At 62.1% G+C, this 14,288-nt stretch overlaps 1 protein-coding gene across 1 annotated transcript in view; it reads left to right on the forward strand.

Annotated features, from left to right (window-relative positions):
- The first annotated feature begins 347 nt into the window (after positions 1 to 347).
- The window catches only part of Tafa5 (TAFA chemokine like family member 5), a 135,675-nt gene continuing 121,734 nt past the window's right edge, over positions 348 to 14,288 (forward strand). Inside the window, exon 1 of the mRNA XM_076855498.2 lies at positions 348 to 459. Within this exon, the coding sequence (XP_076711613.1) occupies positions 348 to 459 (112 nt within the window). The remainder of the gene's footprint in view (positions 460 to 14,288) is intronic.

The following is a 14,288-nucleotide window of genomic DNA, read 5'->3' on the forward strand; positions in this document are numbered from 1 at the left end:
AGGCGCGCCCCTTGCACTGGTGACGGAGCGCGCCAGACCGGAGCGCGCGCAGCGACGCCCAGAGCTGCGGGGCCGGCGTCCCCAGGCGGGCCGGCGCGGGCGCGGGCGCGGGCGCGGGCGGCTCGGGCGCGGCGCGGGGCGGGCCGGCGCGGGGCGCAGTGGGCTGGGGCCGGGGCGCGGCGGCAGCGGCGGCGGCAGCGGCAGCGGAGGAGGAGGAGGAGGAGGAGGAGGGGAAGGAGGAGGAGGATGGCGCGCGCGGGGCCCGCACGTGGAGGCCGGCGCGGGGGCGCGGGCAGGGCCGGCTGCTGAGACGCGCTGCTGCCCCCCGCGCGGGCGCCGCGGCTTCAATGGCGCCATCGCCCAGGACCAGCAGCCGGCAAGATGCGACCGCCCTGCCCAGCATGTCCTCAACTTTTTGGGCGTTCATGATCCTGGCCAGCCTGCTCATCGCCTACTGCAGTGAGTACCGCGCGCCCGGGCTCCCGCACGGCCCTCCGGGCCCTGGTCCCCGCCCGGCCCAATCCCAGCCCCGGCGGGGCGCCCGGAGTCGGTGCGGAGTTGCGAGCGCGTGGCGCGCCGTCCCCCGGGTCCCGGCCGGCTCTCCGCTGTGCCAGGAGGTCCGGGGTCGGCGCGGCTCCCGGCGGTCGGGCACTTCGGGGTCCGGCGCCTCTGCCTGAGCTTCCTTCCCCAGACTCCGGGCAGGGCCCGGGCGCCAGGCCCGGGATGGCGCGCCGCGTCCCTGCGCGGCGGGCACCGCCGCTGTCCGGCGTGCTGTCCCTGCTCCCGGCCCAGGCGGGCGATGTGAGCCCAGCCACAGGAGGCTTCCCGGCCGAGCCGCGCGCTGGAGGGGCGGCAGATCGGGGCGGGCGGCCGGCATCTCTCGGGCTGTGAGCAGAGCGCCTTGCCCATCGCATCCCGCCGGCCGCACTCCGCGGAGGACCCAGGGGGACGCGGCGACCCAGCCTGGATCCGGGCTCCTTCTGCAGGAGCAAGGTTCCTGCTCAGCGCGCGGCTGAGCCTCTCTGCCTTCCCGGGAAGCTGGGAGGAGAAGTGACGGTTGGGCCAGGACAGGGCCCGCTACCGCCGCGGGCATTTCGAGGGTCAAATTGGGGACCTGAACTGGCGACCTAGCGGGTCTGGCGCGGGGCCTCGGGCACGGGGCTCTGGTGACACGGACTGGTCCGTGGCGGGCCATCAGCTGTGGTTGCGGTGGGTGTGGGATCGTGGGTGACCCTAGCAACCTCCCGGTTGTCGGGGGTGAGTGGAGGGGTCCGTGTCCCGGGTGCAGAGTTGGGACTGGGGTGGGGTGTGTGGTCAGCGTCCCGGTGCCTGCTGGCAGCTCGTTGGTGTGTGTGTCGGGGGTGCTGGTTAGCGTCCTGGGCGCAGACTCTGGCAGACCAGGCTTCTTGGCTCTGTGGCCTCTGGGCATAGACCCTCACCCTTCCCCATGCGCCTTCCCCTCGCGGCAGGAGGAGGACCGGTGCTAGGGAACACCTGCCATGGAGAATTGCTATGGGCGTGGGAGGTGATGGAAAAAATATGGATTCTTAAAAAAAATAAAAATTAAAAAAAAAAATAAAGAAAAAAGAGGCCAGTACCAAGCTTCCCTCTCCCTCCCTCCCTCGGACTGGGCCCCCTCCAGAGTTGGGCCTCCCATCTCCCAGTCTCAGCCTCTGCTGCCTCCTGAATGAGATTGCAACGGCCCTGGAGACTCGGCCACGCGTCCTGGGACAGCCCAGCCTGCTGGCATCTCAAGGGAAACCCAGTGCCCAGGGCAGACTGCCTTACTTGTTTCGGGCTGTTCATTTCCAGACAATTGCTGTGGACCTCTGTAGAGGCCAGAGGAGCAGGGAGGTTTGCAGACAGTGGGTTGTAATGGGCTGCCCAGGAGGACTCCCTGCCTCTGGTGTGTGCCCTCAGGTCCCTGGCTTGGCTGCAGGGTGCTGTCGGGACGTCCCTGACATTTGTGCCCACTGCCCTGCCCTCTGCAGCCTGAGGGCAGTGTTCAGGGGCTTCCGGAAAGAACCTTTGAGTGCAGCTTTGGTGAAGGAGAGAGGGTTAATGGCAGGTGAACGGGCAGAGCTGAAGGATGCCATTTTTGAATACATTTCCTGGCAGCATTGCCAGGAGGAAGGGGCTCATTCGGGAATGTGGGGGGAGGGGCGTGTAGTGCCCAGAGCTCCCTGCTGCCTGTCCTGCCTTGGTTCTAGAAACAGTGTCTTTGGGCCCTGTTTGGGAACCCAGAACCATGGGCTGGCCCCAATGGAGGCAGCTCAGCAGGTGGGGAAAAGAACAACTGTGAATTGTTGCTAAGTACATGTCGCGGCCCCGGCCTGCAGCACCAACAAGGACATGCCTGTACCCACTCTCAGCGTGTGCAGCGTCTGTCTCCCCACCCTGGCCACAGTCCGGATCCCAAGGTGTTGTTACCCCCTGCATCCCGACGGCTCACACCTTCCCAAGTCCACTCTCTCCTGTACTGAGTCGGTGTCAGAGAGCAGGCGCGGAGGCTGGGTGACGCTCAGACGCCCGGAGGAAGCAGGGCTCCCGTCCCTGGCTCTGCTCTTTGGGAGGCCTCCCTGCTGTCCGCAAATGACTCTTCCTTTGGTAGAAGTGTCTCACCCAGAACAGCAGAAACCACTCACAGGGGAAGCTGGGGCATCCACAGCAGTTTGGTGGCTGTCTCCGTCATCGTGTGATAGAATAATTGATGATAAGAGAACGGTTCTAGACACACCCCATTACACGGGAAATGCACTTGGAGACATTAAAACATTTCACTAAAATTAAAAATAGACATAATAATAATACTAGTTTGGAACTGCAATCCTACAGAAAAAAATGCCCCCCCCTTTTTTTTTAAGAATTGATAAAGCAAGTAAAATGATAGTTCAGCAGTTCCCATGACTTCCGTCCTTTTCCAGTGCAGCTGGGAGGAAGAGCATCCTTGTTTGTAAATTGTTTTTGATATTAGTTATAATTTTTATTACCCAAAATGTTTTTGTGTTGCGGAGCAGAGACATTTGAATGGTATTAATTCCGAAGCTGATAAGTATCACGCGGGACTCACTCCTCCTGCCTGTTAAGTCAGTGTGTCCCCGCAGCAGCTCTACACCCTACACCCGGGTGGGCTTGTGCTCCCTGCTGGGTGCTGCCTGGAGGAAACTGGATCCTTCCTTGGCCTGGTTCCTGTGAGGGGTTCTGCCCCTCAGCCCAGGGAAGGTCCTCCCCTCCTGCGTGCTGCTGAGGTCCATATCTAAGGAGATGGGCTCCACCCTCTGGCTGGAGAAGGACCTGCAGTCCACCAATTAGGCTGGTTGCTATGGTGATACAGCCTTGTCATTTTCTCCTATTGGGGAAGAACTGCCAGGAAAAGCAAACAGGGGAGGGGGCCTGTTGGCTTACTTTAAGATGCGCCCTCTCATGCGTGCGCGTCACGTGGACAGCGGGGCCTGTTTCTCTGGCAGCCAATGTGCCCGGGGGTCGCACTCCTGGGCTTCAGTAGACTTGGCAATGATGACCTTGGATCAGAAAGTTGAAACTGCCCCGTTTGGGGCTGGGCACTCCTGGGGTTGTGGCACCAGAGGACCTGACCTGGACTGGTTTTGTCTAGCCTCGATGGAGCAGGGACATGGGCCTGCCTGGACGTGGACCTGGAGTGGAGTGGGACCAGCCTGGTGCCCTTGCTGTGGAAGATCTGGTGTGCGGCACAGAGAAAACCATGAGCCAGCACAGTGCCTCGTGACCCCCAGGCTTGACTTTGACACTCGTGTGCAGTATTCAATTCCAAGGTGAAGAGTGTTCTGTGCCTCACGTAGATTGCACGTCCCTGTGCCGCGAGGCCTGGTGGCCAGTGGCCCCCCAGCCTGCTGGGGGTGGAGGGAGGGTGGTCTGTGTCTCAGGGCCTTAGGGAGCCCCAGGCAGGGGACACACGCAGTCTGCCTCCTGCCTGACGCAGATAGTTTTCAAATAAATCCCGTCAAAATGGAATTGTGCTTTTCAGTTAAATCTCCTGTCCTCAGCTGCAACTCTGAGAAGGATTCACCAACAACTTTTGAATTGTTTCTAATCTATTAGAATACTAACCGGGCGTAGGCACGCGCTGTCGCGTTTCCTTATAAATACAATCTATGGCATATTTAGGAGAGATCAGACTGTGCTATGTCCTGGCCTCTCAGATCTCATTTCTGGAAGTTCTTGAAGAGGGAAACTGGAGATTTAATGCCTTCTTTCTTTTCCCCCTTGATTTCCTGTTTTTATTTGGTGACTTTCTGGCATGAGAGGTACCATTTATCCCTTCAGGTCACAAAGGTAAGCTGCCTCTTTTCTGGGGCTTGTACTGGCTGAGCTTGGTTCCAGGGATCGTGGAGGTACGGGTTCTGCCTCCGTGAAGGCTTTCCCCGTGCAGAGACCCTTGAGGAGGGTCCCCTCTTGAGAGGTGCTGTTCCAGAAGGGCACCCTGCTGGAGGCCCAACCCCCCACTCCCTCCCCAAGAAACCCCGGCAGGGCCACACTGCCCAGATCAGCCCAGGAGGGCAAGTGGCTTCCACCTGCATGAACTGGCTGCTGACTGGGACCCTCCAAAGCCACAGGACACGGCAGAGGGGTTCTGCCCCTCGGGTCTGCTCCCGGGAGGCCTCTGGCTGAGCTCTGCCCTGGAATGCCAGGCTCCAGACCGCCGCTCGACACCCACGGGATGAAATATGTAGATCAACTTTCGTGGTGTGAAGTATTTTCAGGTGACTTTTATGGGCATAATTATGGGAAAATGTTATGATAATGTGGCACTAGAAAAGGGAAGAAAAGCAAAACATTAAAATCCCCATTTCTTTATATAGTGCGGCAGCTGCTGGTTTAGAAGGGCTCATTTTTGCATTAGAATGTAGTGCTCTGGAGTTAATGACCTCTACAGATTGCCACCTGTCACCCAGGGTGCTGCTGGTGAGGGCCCAGCCCCTGTGATCAGGGAGGAGTGGACAGAGAGCTCCCTGACCACTGTCTGATCTGCTGCACGGGGAGTGGGGGTGGGGGTGGGTACTCAGGGCCCTCTGGCATGTATCTGTTTGGGCCAAGGTCATGGGCTCTGGCTTAGGGGCTGTGTGGACACAGGTGCAGGGGCCCAGGGAGTCTCCTTTCCAGAACGCAGCCTCTCTGTTCACGGGGCTTCCCCATCCGTGAGGACCCCCGCTGCCCCAGGACTCCTGTGGCTTCTGTGAAGTCCCACAGACAGGCCTGAAGGAGCCCCTGAAGGGCACAGGCTCCTCCTTCTTCCCAGACTTCTCTGCCCCAAGTGTGCAGTGACTAGAGCCCGGCGGCAGCACAAGCCCACTGGGCGCTGGGCTTTGCAGAACCAGCCAAGTGGCTAGCAGCAGGTCTGGGTGGTTTCGCATTCGTGCTTCATCCCAGAAAATGGGTGGAGGGTCTTAGGGGCTTCGTGACATTTGCCTATTTATTAAAACATGGCAGGGTTCAGGAGTGGTGTCACCTCTGCCTTCATGGAGGCGAGGCCAGGGCTCCTGGGTCCCCATCCTCAGGGCTGCAGGCCCACCTGTGAGGCCCCAGAGGCAGCCTCCAGCATATTCATTTGATGGGTGTCGGAAAGCACCCGCCGGCAGGGGCCTGGACGAGATAGACAGCACACTGCTGGAGACCCCCGGGAGGGAGGCACACAGTCCCCTGGGCACCATGCAGGGAGGCAGTGGTGGAGAGGGCAGCCTGGGCCTGACACTGGGGCCTCATGGTCCTTGTGCCCTCTGCCCTCTGCAGGTTGCTGCCCAGCTCCCAGGGGGGATGCCAGGGACATCTCTGAGGTGGCAGGAGGCAGCCCAAGATCTGGTCCTGCATCTCCTCTCCATGCCTGGAGCCTCCTCTCCTGGCTCCTTGGTTACAGGGTGGCCCCAGCCCCGCCCTAGGCCCAGCCTGCCTGACGGTGTTCCTGCCTGTTCCTGCCATGCCATGGTCACCTGAGCCCCAGCACCTGCCGCTGGGTGCAGGGGCATCTCTGCCACCGTCCCAGCCTCCCCTGCTCCCCACACGTAGTACCTCTCAAGGCTGAGCTTTTCCTGCCTGGGTGTGATCCTCTGTCCCTCAGTCTTGGCCCCGGAGGACTCTGTCTCTGGGGTCCCATCTCCACTAGATGGCTGCTCCAGAGTGTGGCCTCCATGATGCGCCTTCTGGAAGCTTCACAGGAGCTGGGCGTGTGCTCCTGCCCTCCCCTCTCTCTGTCTGCTGGTCCTCTGTGTGGAGGCCTCCAGATAACTCTCCAGGGTGCTGAAATCGGGCAGGAGGGAGCCAGGCGGTTCTCCTGGGGCTGCCAACAGAATGCCCTGCTCCCCTGGTGGTAAAAGCCTCCACCTGGAGCCTCCTCCAGGCCACCTTGTCCCCTCCACTGCCTTAGGGTCTGAGCTCTGGGCCTGGCTTCCTGTCTGCAGGGGCTTGATGGCACAACTCCCTGGCAGACAGCTGTTGATCCTGTGGGCAGTGAGGTGGCATGGCCAAATGGAACCTCCCTGTTAGACACCTACCCAAGGGGCTGAGGGACACATGGGGTCAGGGATGCCTGGCCAGGACTGGTGGGCAGGACAGGCCTGCCTGTCCTCTGATGTCACTCACCCCACCCTGGGTTGGGCACAGAGGGGGCTGCTCCATCCATATTGGGGCTGGGCAGTGGCTGCCCACAGCCTGCTTGCTTGTTTGGGGAGCAGTGTGGTCCTGGTTTGTAGGGTGAGCTGCAGGAGCAGCACACAGGGCAGATGAGGACAACCCTGCCCTCGGGTTCCTGAGGACTGTCACCATGCATAGGCTGTCCTAGACAAAGAACCATGGGAGCATGGCCTGGAGCATCTATGGGCCTGGAGTGTCTATGGGCCTGGAGCGTCTCCGTGCCTGGCGATGTCCTCTGAATGAGTAAGTGAGACAGTGTGGAGAGCGCCTCTCTGCTGCCCCCAACTAGCCGCGGCGTTTGCTTTCACCCTTCAGGAAGCTGGCTGCATGCCACTCCACCAGCCACAGCCTGGCCTCCCTCCCTGGCCTCCCCTCCCCAGCCTGGTGAGGAGGGTGGGCTGGCTCCCTGGCCAGGGGCTGGGGAGGGCCCCACTAGCATGCGACCCCACCTCCCTGGGTCTGGGCTCCCTGTCCCAGGGACATACCCACCACAGAGACCTGGGTATCCCTGGCAGGTAGGCCCCTCATGAGAAGTCTGCCGGGGGAGACACTGAGGCCGGTCTCCCTCTTGGGTGCTTCAGACAGCACCTTGCTCCCTGGTCAGCTTGCCTGTGGGGGTCTTGCTGGAGGGCAGAGGAGGGGCTTGACTTAGGGACATGTCCAGAGGACTGGGGTGTGGCTGGGGACTGGGGCTGGGATGCAGGAGCTGACCAAGATCCATCTGGAGATGTCCCGGGGTCCCCGCATTACGCCCTCCTCATTGGCTGCAGCTGCCGCGAGGCTGATCCTCTGGACCAGCCCCTCCCCTTGTTTCTACACCTATGGAGAATTCTAGAAAAGGTGGATGGAGAGAAGAACTCTGACACTGTCCCTAGAGGTGCCTAGAGCCCATGGGAAGAAATGTCCTGTCCATGTGGTGGCCCCTTGACTCCCTTGTCCCTAGAGGCAGGGCTGGCCTAGGCCCCCATCTGTGGCTTTCTGTCGGTGGGGACCACAGAGCCTGCCTGGGCTGTGTCTTCGGGCTTGTGGAGGAAGGTCCGGGCTTGGTACCGTCAGGGTACCGATGCTCAGAGAGGCTGACCTGGCAGCTCTGAGCCAGGACTAGCAGCCATCTGTGGGAAGGGGTCTGGGGAGGGGGCCTTCGGGGTGGGCCTTCAGGGTGGGGCTGTAAGACTGGTGAGGGTATGGCAGCAGGGCCTTGGAGCTCTGAAGAGTGGCGTTGACTCCCGCCCGAGGATCTCTGGTCCTGCCATCTCATTAAAGAGGAAGAACATCCAACGTGTGCATCCCTGTGAATTGCTCACTAGTGTGTTAGCGCTGCAGGGGAGCCCTCCCCACGACCCCCTCCCCCACGAGCCCCTCCCCCACTGCTTGGCTCCCCTGAGCTCTGCCATCCTGCACTCCCTTGTCTTGGCTCTGGTCTCCCCTTAGTCCAGTTTCCCATCCAGACCCTGTGCACTGTGGGGGATGAGCAGAAGGGCTCCCAATTCATGCTCTAGCCCCTCTTCCAGCTGTGATGACCAGAACTGTCCCCAGACCTTGCCTCTTGTCCCTAGAGGCAGGGTTGGCCTCGGCCCCCCTGCAGCTTCCTGTCTGTGGGTCCTGCTGAGCATGCCGGGCTGGGTCTTCAGCTGGCCGAGGAAGGTCCGGGTTTGGTTCCGTCAGTCTCAGCAGTGACCAGGAGGCCCATCAGCCCTTCTGCATCCACCCTTGGTTTAATCAGGCCCACCTCTCCCAGAGGAGGCTGAGGACTGGGCACCCTTCCAGAGATTTGTGGGTGCCTAGAGCCCATGGGAAGAATTGTCCTAAGTGCCTTCCTCTTTGGAAGGCTCTGCCCATGCTGGTGGCCTCTGGGCTGTCTTTACAGGAGCGGCTGGAAGCCCCAGCCTGCTCCTGGCCAGTACCAACGTGCAGCTTCCCTACCCAGCCTGTCCCTCCCGGGCCTGAAGGGGCAGTGCGCTCGGGCCCCACGCACCTGGGCTGCGGCCTCCCAGGCAGACAGCCCCTTCTTCCCTGGACATCCGCTGCCCTGTGGCTGGGTTGGGACTTCGTGTCTGTGCTTCTTGAGTGCAAGGAAGGACCTGCATCTCTTCTGGGGTGTGTGTTGGGGTGTCCACACTCACAGCCAGTGCTGCTGTTTCCCTGGGTGCCACCCAGTGCCCCCATCAGAGCAAAGAAGATGCCTCTTCTGGGGTGTCGGGGGCTCGCCTCACACTCGTGTGCTCCCCAGAGCCAGCTGCTAGGCCCACACCACGCTGTGCTGCCGCCTCAGACCCATCAGTCGCTGGAGACGCTGTTGGTGGGAGGAGGGAGGTTGAGGCTGGACCCTTCCTGAAGGTTGGCTCAGGTGGGTTCTGACCTTGGTGAGCAGGAGTCTTGCCTGTGGCCCACCTGCTTCCCTTTCAAAGAGGGCGGGTCCTAGAGACCACCCGGGGCGCAGGACCCTGCCGTGGCTTCCACTACCTCTGAGGTGCCGCGCAGGGACCCCTCACCTTCCTTCTGCGGGGCTGAGTTTCCACCTGACACTGCTGGCGGGACTTGTCTCCAGCCTGAGACCTGGCGACAGCGTGGTAAGGGTGGAGAGGGCGAAGGTGGGTTCGCAGGGCTCTGCTGCATCCAGAATCAAGCTGAGTGACCGCAGGCGCAGCCCCAGGCTTCCCTGGGCCGAGACCCGCCTGGCGCTTTGGCAGCCCGGGCTGCCCGTGGGCTCTCCTGTGCCCTGTGCTGCAGCAGGACCTGTGCCTCTGCTGTGGTCCACAGTGAGGTCGAGACGCTTCTCAGCAGGCCTCTGTCCTGTTTCCAGCTAGGTGACTGTCACTTGGTCATGGGGGGGCACAGTGAGCTCACAGGACCTGACAGGTGTCACTGAGCCATGGTGTGCTTGCCTCTCTGGGTCGTGGCTGAGGTGTGGGTGCAGAATGAGGCAGGCTTGGGAGGTTGGTGGTCATCCCTTCCTGGCTCTGTGGACACTGAGCCCCGTGAACACAGGGCCAGCTGGCCTGTGTGTCCACACTGGCTAAGCAGCGAGGCCTCCAGTTCCCAGTCCTCCATAACACCTGCCAGTGGGGTTCCGCCTCACCTCGGCACCTTGCCCTGGCAATAGCGCACTGAGTCCCAGAGCCCACCCTACGGTGGCCCCCTTGGGGCTTTCTGATGCACAGACCCGGCTGGGGACGCAGGAGTGGGTCTGGCTGGCAGCTTTGGCCGAGGTGTGGCTGGTGCCTGGGGTGTTTGCAGTTTGCCTGGGAGGGGGGAGGGAGGAGGACAGTGGGAGTGGGTGCTTGGGAGGTGTCAGGTGGGTGCTTGGGAGGTGCTGGGCTCTGCCCAGAAAGGCACTCCCATTGTCACCTGGGGCACAAGGCTCTTTCATTTGTGATTCAGTCCCTGTCACCTGCGCTTGGGGACCCTAGGCCCCAGGCCAGCCAACCTGACATCTGCCTCCCTCTCCCTGTTGCCCCTAGACATGGCTTGCACTCTGGATCCCTCGGGTGCTGTGGACTACAGGCTTGGGTGGACCTGGGAGGCCCTCTCTCCCGGGGCACAGTGAGCCTGGGGTGTGTCCTGAGCCACCCGGGTGCCCAGGCCTGCCCCCACTGCCAGGAGCACAGGAGGACCTGTCCAGCGCCCGCTCCCTGGTGCTGCCCTGCACCTTCCTGGACCTGCCTGTGGTGCTCAGCAGAAGCTGGGGGGCGTACATGCTGCACTGAGCCCCAGTGCTCTCCTGGCCAGGCTGTCCAGGGCAGGGGATATACTACAGTCCTGGGGAGGAGTGAGGAGAGGTGGGGACAGAGGTGGGGTGGCTTAGAGTGCTGTCCCCTGCTGTGGCACCCCACCAACACTCTCTCAGAGACCAGGGAGAGGCCTGGGCTTGGGCTGTGGAGGGCTCCTGTGGGTGCCGCCCACACACAGTGCAGGTGAGCGCCGGGTGTGCCTCCTGTCCACTCCCACCAGGGAGGCCTCACGGGCCCAAGAAATTTGACAGCCGGGATGGGAGCGAGGCAGAACAGGAGCAGGGGCCTCCCTCCCTGGGAGCCCCAGGGTGTGTCAGCGGGGTCCTCCGTCTCCCCTCTCCGTGTGCCCCGAGGGTCACCTGAGCCCTGGGGACACCCTACTGGCGGTAAGGCAATGGATTTACTTACTTGTTTAAAACACTCACTGGATGGCGAGAGGACAGGAGAGTCGCGAGAGGACAGGAGAGTCCCTCGCCTGGTGACCTGAGGCCATCCTCCTGGAGTGTGTGGCGCCCGTTTCCCTTGGGCAGAGGTGGGCAGCGGTGGGCAGAGGTGGAGGAGGCCCCTGAGGCTTTCCATTCTCGTGCAGGTTTTACCGGATGTCGAGGTGAGGTGTTAAAGCTCTCCTGCTGCCCGGGGCCTTGGCCTTTTGGGGGGGGGGAGATTTGAGCCTTCTCTGGGGGACTTCCCTGGGAGGATATTTTAGCAGTTAACCTGCTAATGACTCCAAAGCCATCTTAACTGCCACCAGGCCTCACATGGACGGCTCGGCTTCCCCGAGTGCTGCCAAATGCCATCAGTGGATTGTGCAGGACTCGTGTTAATTAACTGGTGCTGATTTATGTTCCTCGGCGCCTGCAGCAGTGCAGAGGGTGCAGGCCAGGTGCAGCCCAGGACCGTGCTCCTGCGTCCTTCAGGATCCACCCCTGGGTTGTCCATGTCTCTCTCTCCATGGGCCCATGTCGGGCCCATGTCTGGGGGCTTTTGGAGCTCTGTGGGGAAGCAGGGGTGTCTCCCTTTCCTCACGTCATCTGAGCTCGGCTGCATCTGGGAGCTGGTGGTGGACATCAAGAAAGGTGGCCTCTTCCTTTGGTTGGAAACTCGACATGAAGCCGGCGTGTGGGACCTTGTGCTCATGGCCCCAGAGAGCCGATGATCTCATCAGCGTTCTGGACAGGAGGCCCGGAGCCAGGGGCGGACGTGCATTAATGAACTTGGGAAGGTGTGAGAGCTCCGTGGCCTGGAGATGTGAGCTCCCCAGACCAAGAAAACAGCCAGACCTCACTGTAAGCACTGGTCATTGGAAGTGGGAGGTCTGTGGCCTCAGTTCGTCCCAGAACTTTTTCATCTTCTGCTTGGGGGCCATTGCCGTAAGTGGGGAGTGTCTTATACATGACAACTCGTTGGTTAGAATGGGCGTCACTGAGAACGGCCGTGTGTGTGCCGCAGGCGTCACTCTTGGGTCTTGGCTCTGCCTCCCTCCTCCTTCTGGGTTCCTGGGTGCAAGGGCAGCCGACCTGGAGGACAGCCTAACCTGCGAGCAGGGCCCAGGACCTCCCACCCAGCTGTCTTCTTGGTGACTTTGAGCAAGGCCAGGGCACCATCACCTCCTGGGTGGCCGCCAGGTTTCTGTCCCATCGGGAAGCAGCCAGGACCCTCCCCTGGAGGTGAGGAGTCTCTGTCTACTTGAGGCTCGGCACCCAGTAGCCTCAGTCACGAGGGACAGTCAGTGAGCCTGAGGTGGTCACCCTGGGCCTCACACTCAGGGCGCAGGGCCCAACCCCCACATCGGCCACCTCACCTGCTCGTCCTCCACTCCTGGCCCCAGCAGAGCCCACGGGAGCTTTCCAGAAACAAAGGGGCAGGATCTGGTGCCACGGAGCACAGAGCAGAGTGCTGGTGGTGGCCTGGGCGGCTGGCTGGGGGGACACGGCCCAGTGGTTCCCCCCGCGGGCTCCAGGGTCTCTGTCCCTGGAGGGGCCTGGCCCTCTGAGGCATCGTGGCTGTTTCTATTCAGATTATGGTTCAACAACAAACGAAAAGTAGAAAGAATTAAACAACAAAAAACAGAAGGAAAGGCCAGGCGAGGAGGTCAGCAAGTGACCTGGGAGCCCCCAGGACTGCCGCCCCACAGCAGCACGGCACACAGACAGGGGTCTGCTCTCCAGTGTCCTCGCCCAGCTTGCTGCCTGGTCTCCGTGAACGGGTGATGGCGCCCCTGGGGTCCCAGGCTGTCTCCTGCCCCAGCCCCACGCACGGCGCCTCTGCGTGTGCAGACACCCACCTTCCTCTCCTCCCACCTGGGGGCCCTACTTGGAGCCAGCACCCACCTTTGGGGTGCAGCCCTGCCCCCTCCACGTCCTCCCGGGGAGCTCCTGCTCCAGATGTAGGCCTGGGAGCCAGGATCCATGGTGGGAGCCCCTGGGCCTAGCCCCTGGTGTCCTGAGCTGTCCTCAGGGAGGGCACCCCTGCAGCTGCACGTGGCCTCGCTGTGGGGCAGGCACCTGGAGGGATGAGGGAGGGGTAGTGCTCTTCCCTCCCTGAGGGCCCTGTTGGCCTGGCCCTGGGCCAGTGCAGGCCTGGTTGCCCACCTGTCTCCCCAGGGGGTGCTCTGGGGCATCTCCGGCCTCAGGAAGGGTCCCTTCCCAGCGCCCTCAGTCAGGATGTGTGCTGTTACCGTTTGTGTGCCCAGCTCTGCAAAGATGGGGTGGGTTTTGACCCCTGCAGCCCGGAGGAGCTGCCGGCACTGGCCCTGGGTGGGGAGGGGTTTCTGGCAGGGAGAGTGCCCAGGTGAGGGGCTTCGGGGAGTGAGCGGGAGTAGAGGAGATGAGGGGGTGCTGGAGGCCATTGCCTACCCCGGCCTCCAGCATTGGTGGGTGGGGCTCCGGCCAGCTGCTGGGTGCACCTCTGGGTGCCCTTCAAGGGGCCGGTGGGTCCCAGGACCCCAGGACCACTCCCAGGACAGCCTCCCATGCTGATGCACCATTGTGGAGGTCAGCGGTCTCTGCTGAAAGCACACTGCCCGCGGGGTGGGCTGTAAGGCTCCATGTCGGAGCAGACCTTCGCTCCACAGTGCCCAGGGTCAGCTCTACAGGCGAGCATGTGGCTGTACTGCCAGCTGCTTCAAGTGTCACTGTGCCAGGGGCATGGAACCGGCTGTCACTCTGGGCCTTGAGCAGCCCCTGTGAAGTGTGGTGTGAAGTCCTCTCTCCAGGAGGCCCCGGCTGCCCCACCGGCTCTTGTGCCCTGGGCTCCTGGCTGGAGGGGCAGCCGAGGGGGAGGTGTGTTCTGGGCACCAAAGGCAGACCAGCTGTGGCTGCTGTCCACTCGCCTCTGGGCCCACCCGGGCATTGCCCTCGTCTGTCTGGGGACATGCCCATGTGATGACAGCACACAGCTGGAGGACTGGCGGGAGCTGACTGGACGCAGGGCCAGACCTGTGTTCTGCAGGAAGGAGGAGCTGCAGAGCCTCAGGGAACCGGGAGCAGGAGGCTGGCCGAGGCGCTAGGGGCGCTCAGTGGGCAGGGCAGGGGGCTTGTGCTCTGCTTGGCCTCACCGCCCCTCCCACCCGCTCTCCCCTGGGCTCCTGCTCTGTGCGTGGACGGGAGTGAGCCAACCTCTGGGCACCACCTGTGGGCAGAGAGGCTGGCCTGGCCTGGCCTCTGGCAGGAAAGACACCATGGCTGGCCGGGCCATCTTGGTTCCTGACCTCTGCAAACTGCTCCCAGGAGGGAGGGAGTGAGAGCCATGGCTGCCTCCAGTTCTTACCCTCGACTCCCCGCCTTTGTTCATCTCCTCTTCCTCCTCCTCTTCCTCATCTTCTTCCCCTCCTCTTCCCCCCTTCCTTCTCTCTCTTCCTCCTCCTCTTCCTCATCTTTCTTCCCCTCCTCTTCC

The sequence above is a fragment of the Callospermophilus lateralis genome, chromosome 4 (assembly GCF_048772815.1).
Source record: "Callospermophilus lateralis isolate mCalLat2 chromosome 4, mCalLat2.hap1, whole genome shotgun sequence".
Lineage (NCBI taxonomy): Eukaryota > Metazoa > Chordata > Mammalia > Rodentia > Sciuridae > Callospermophilus > Callospermophilus lateralis.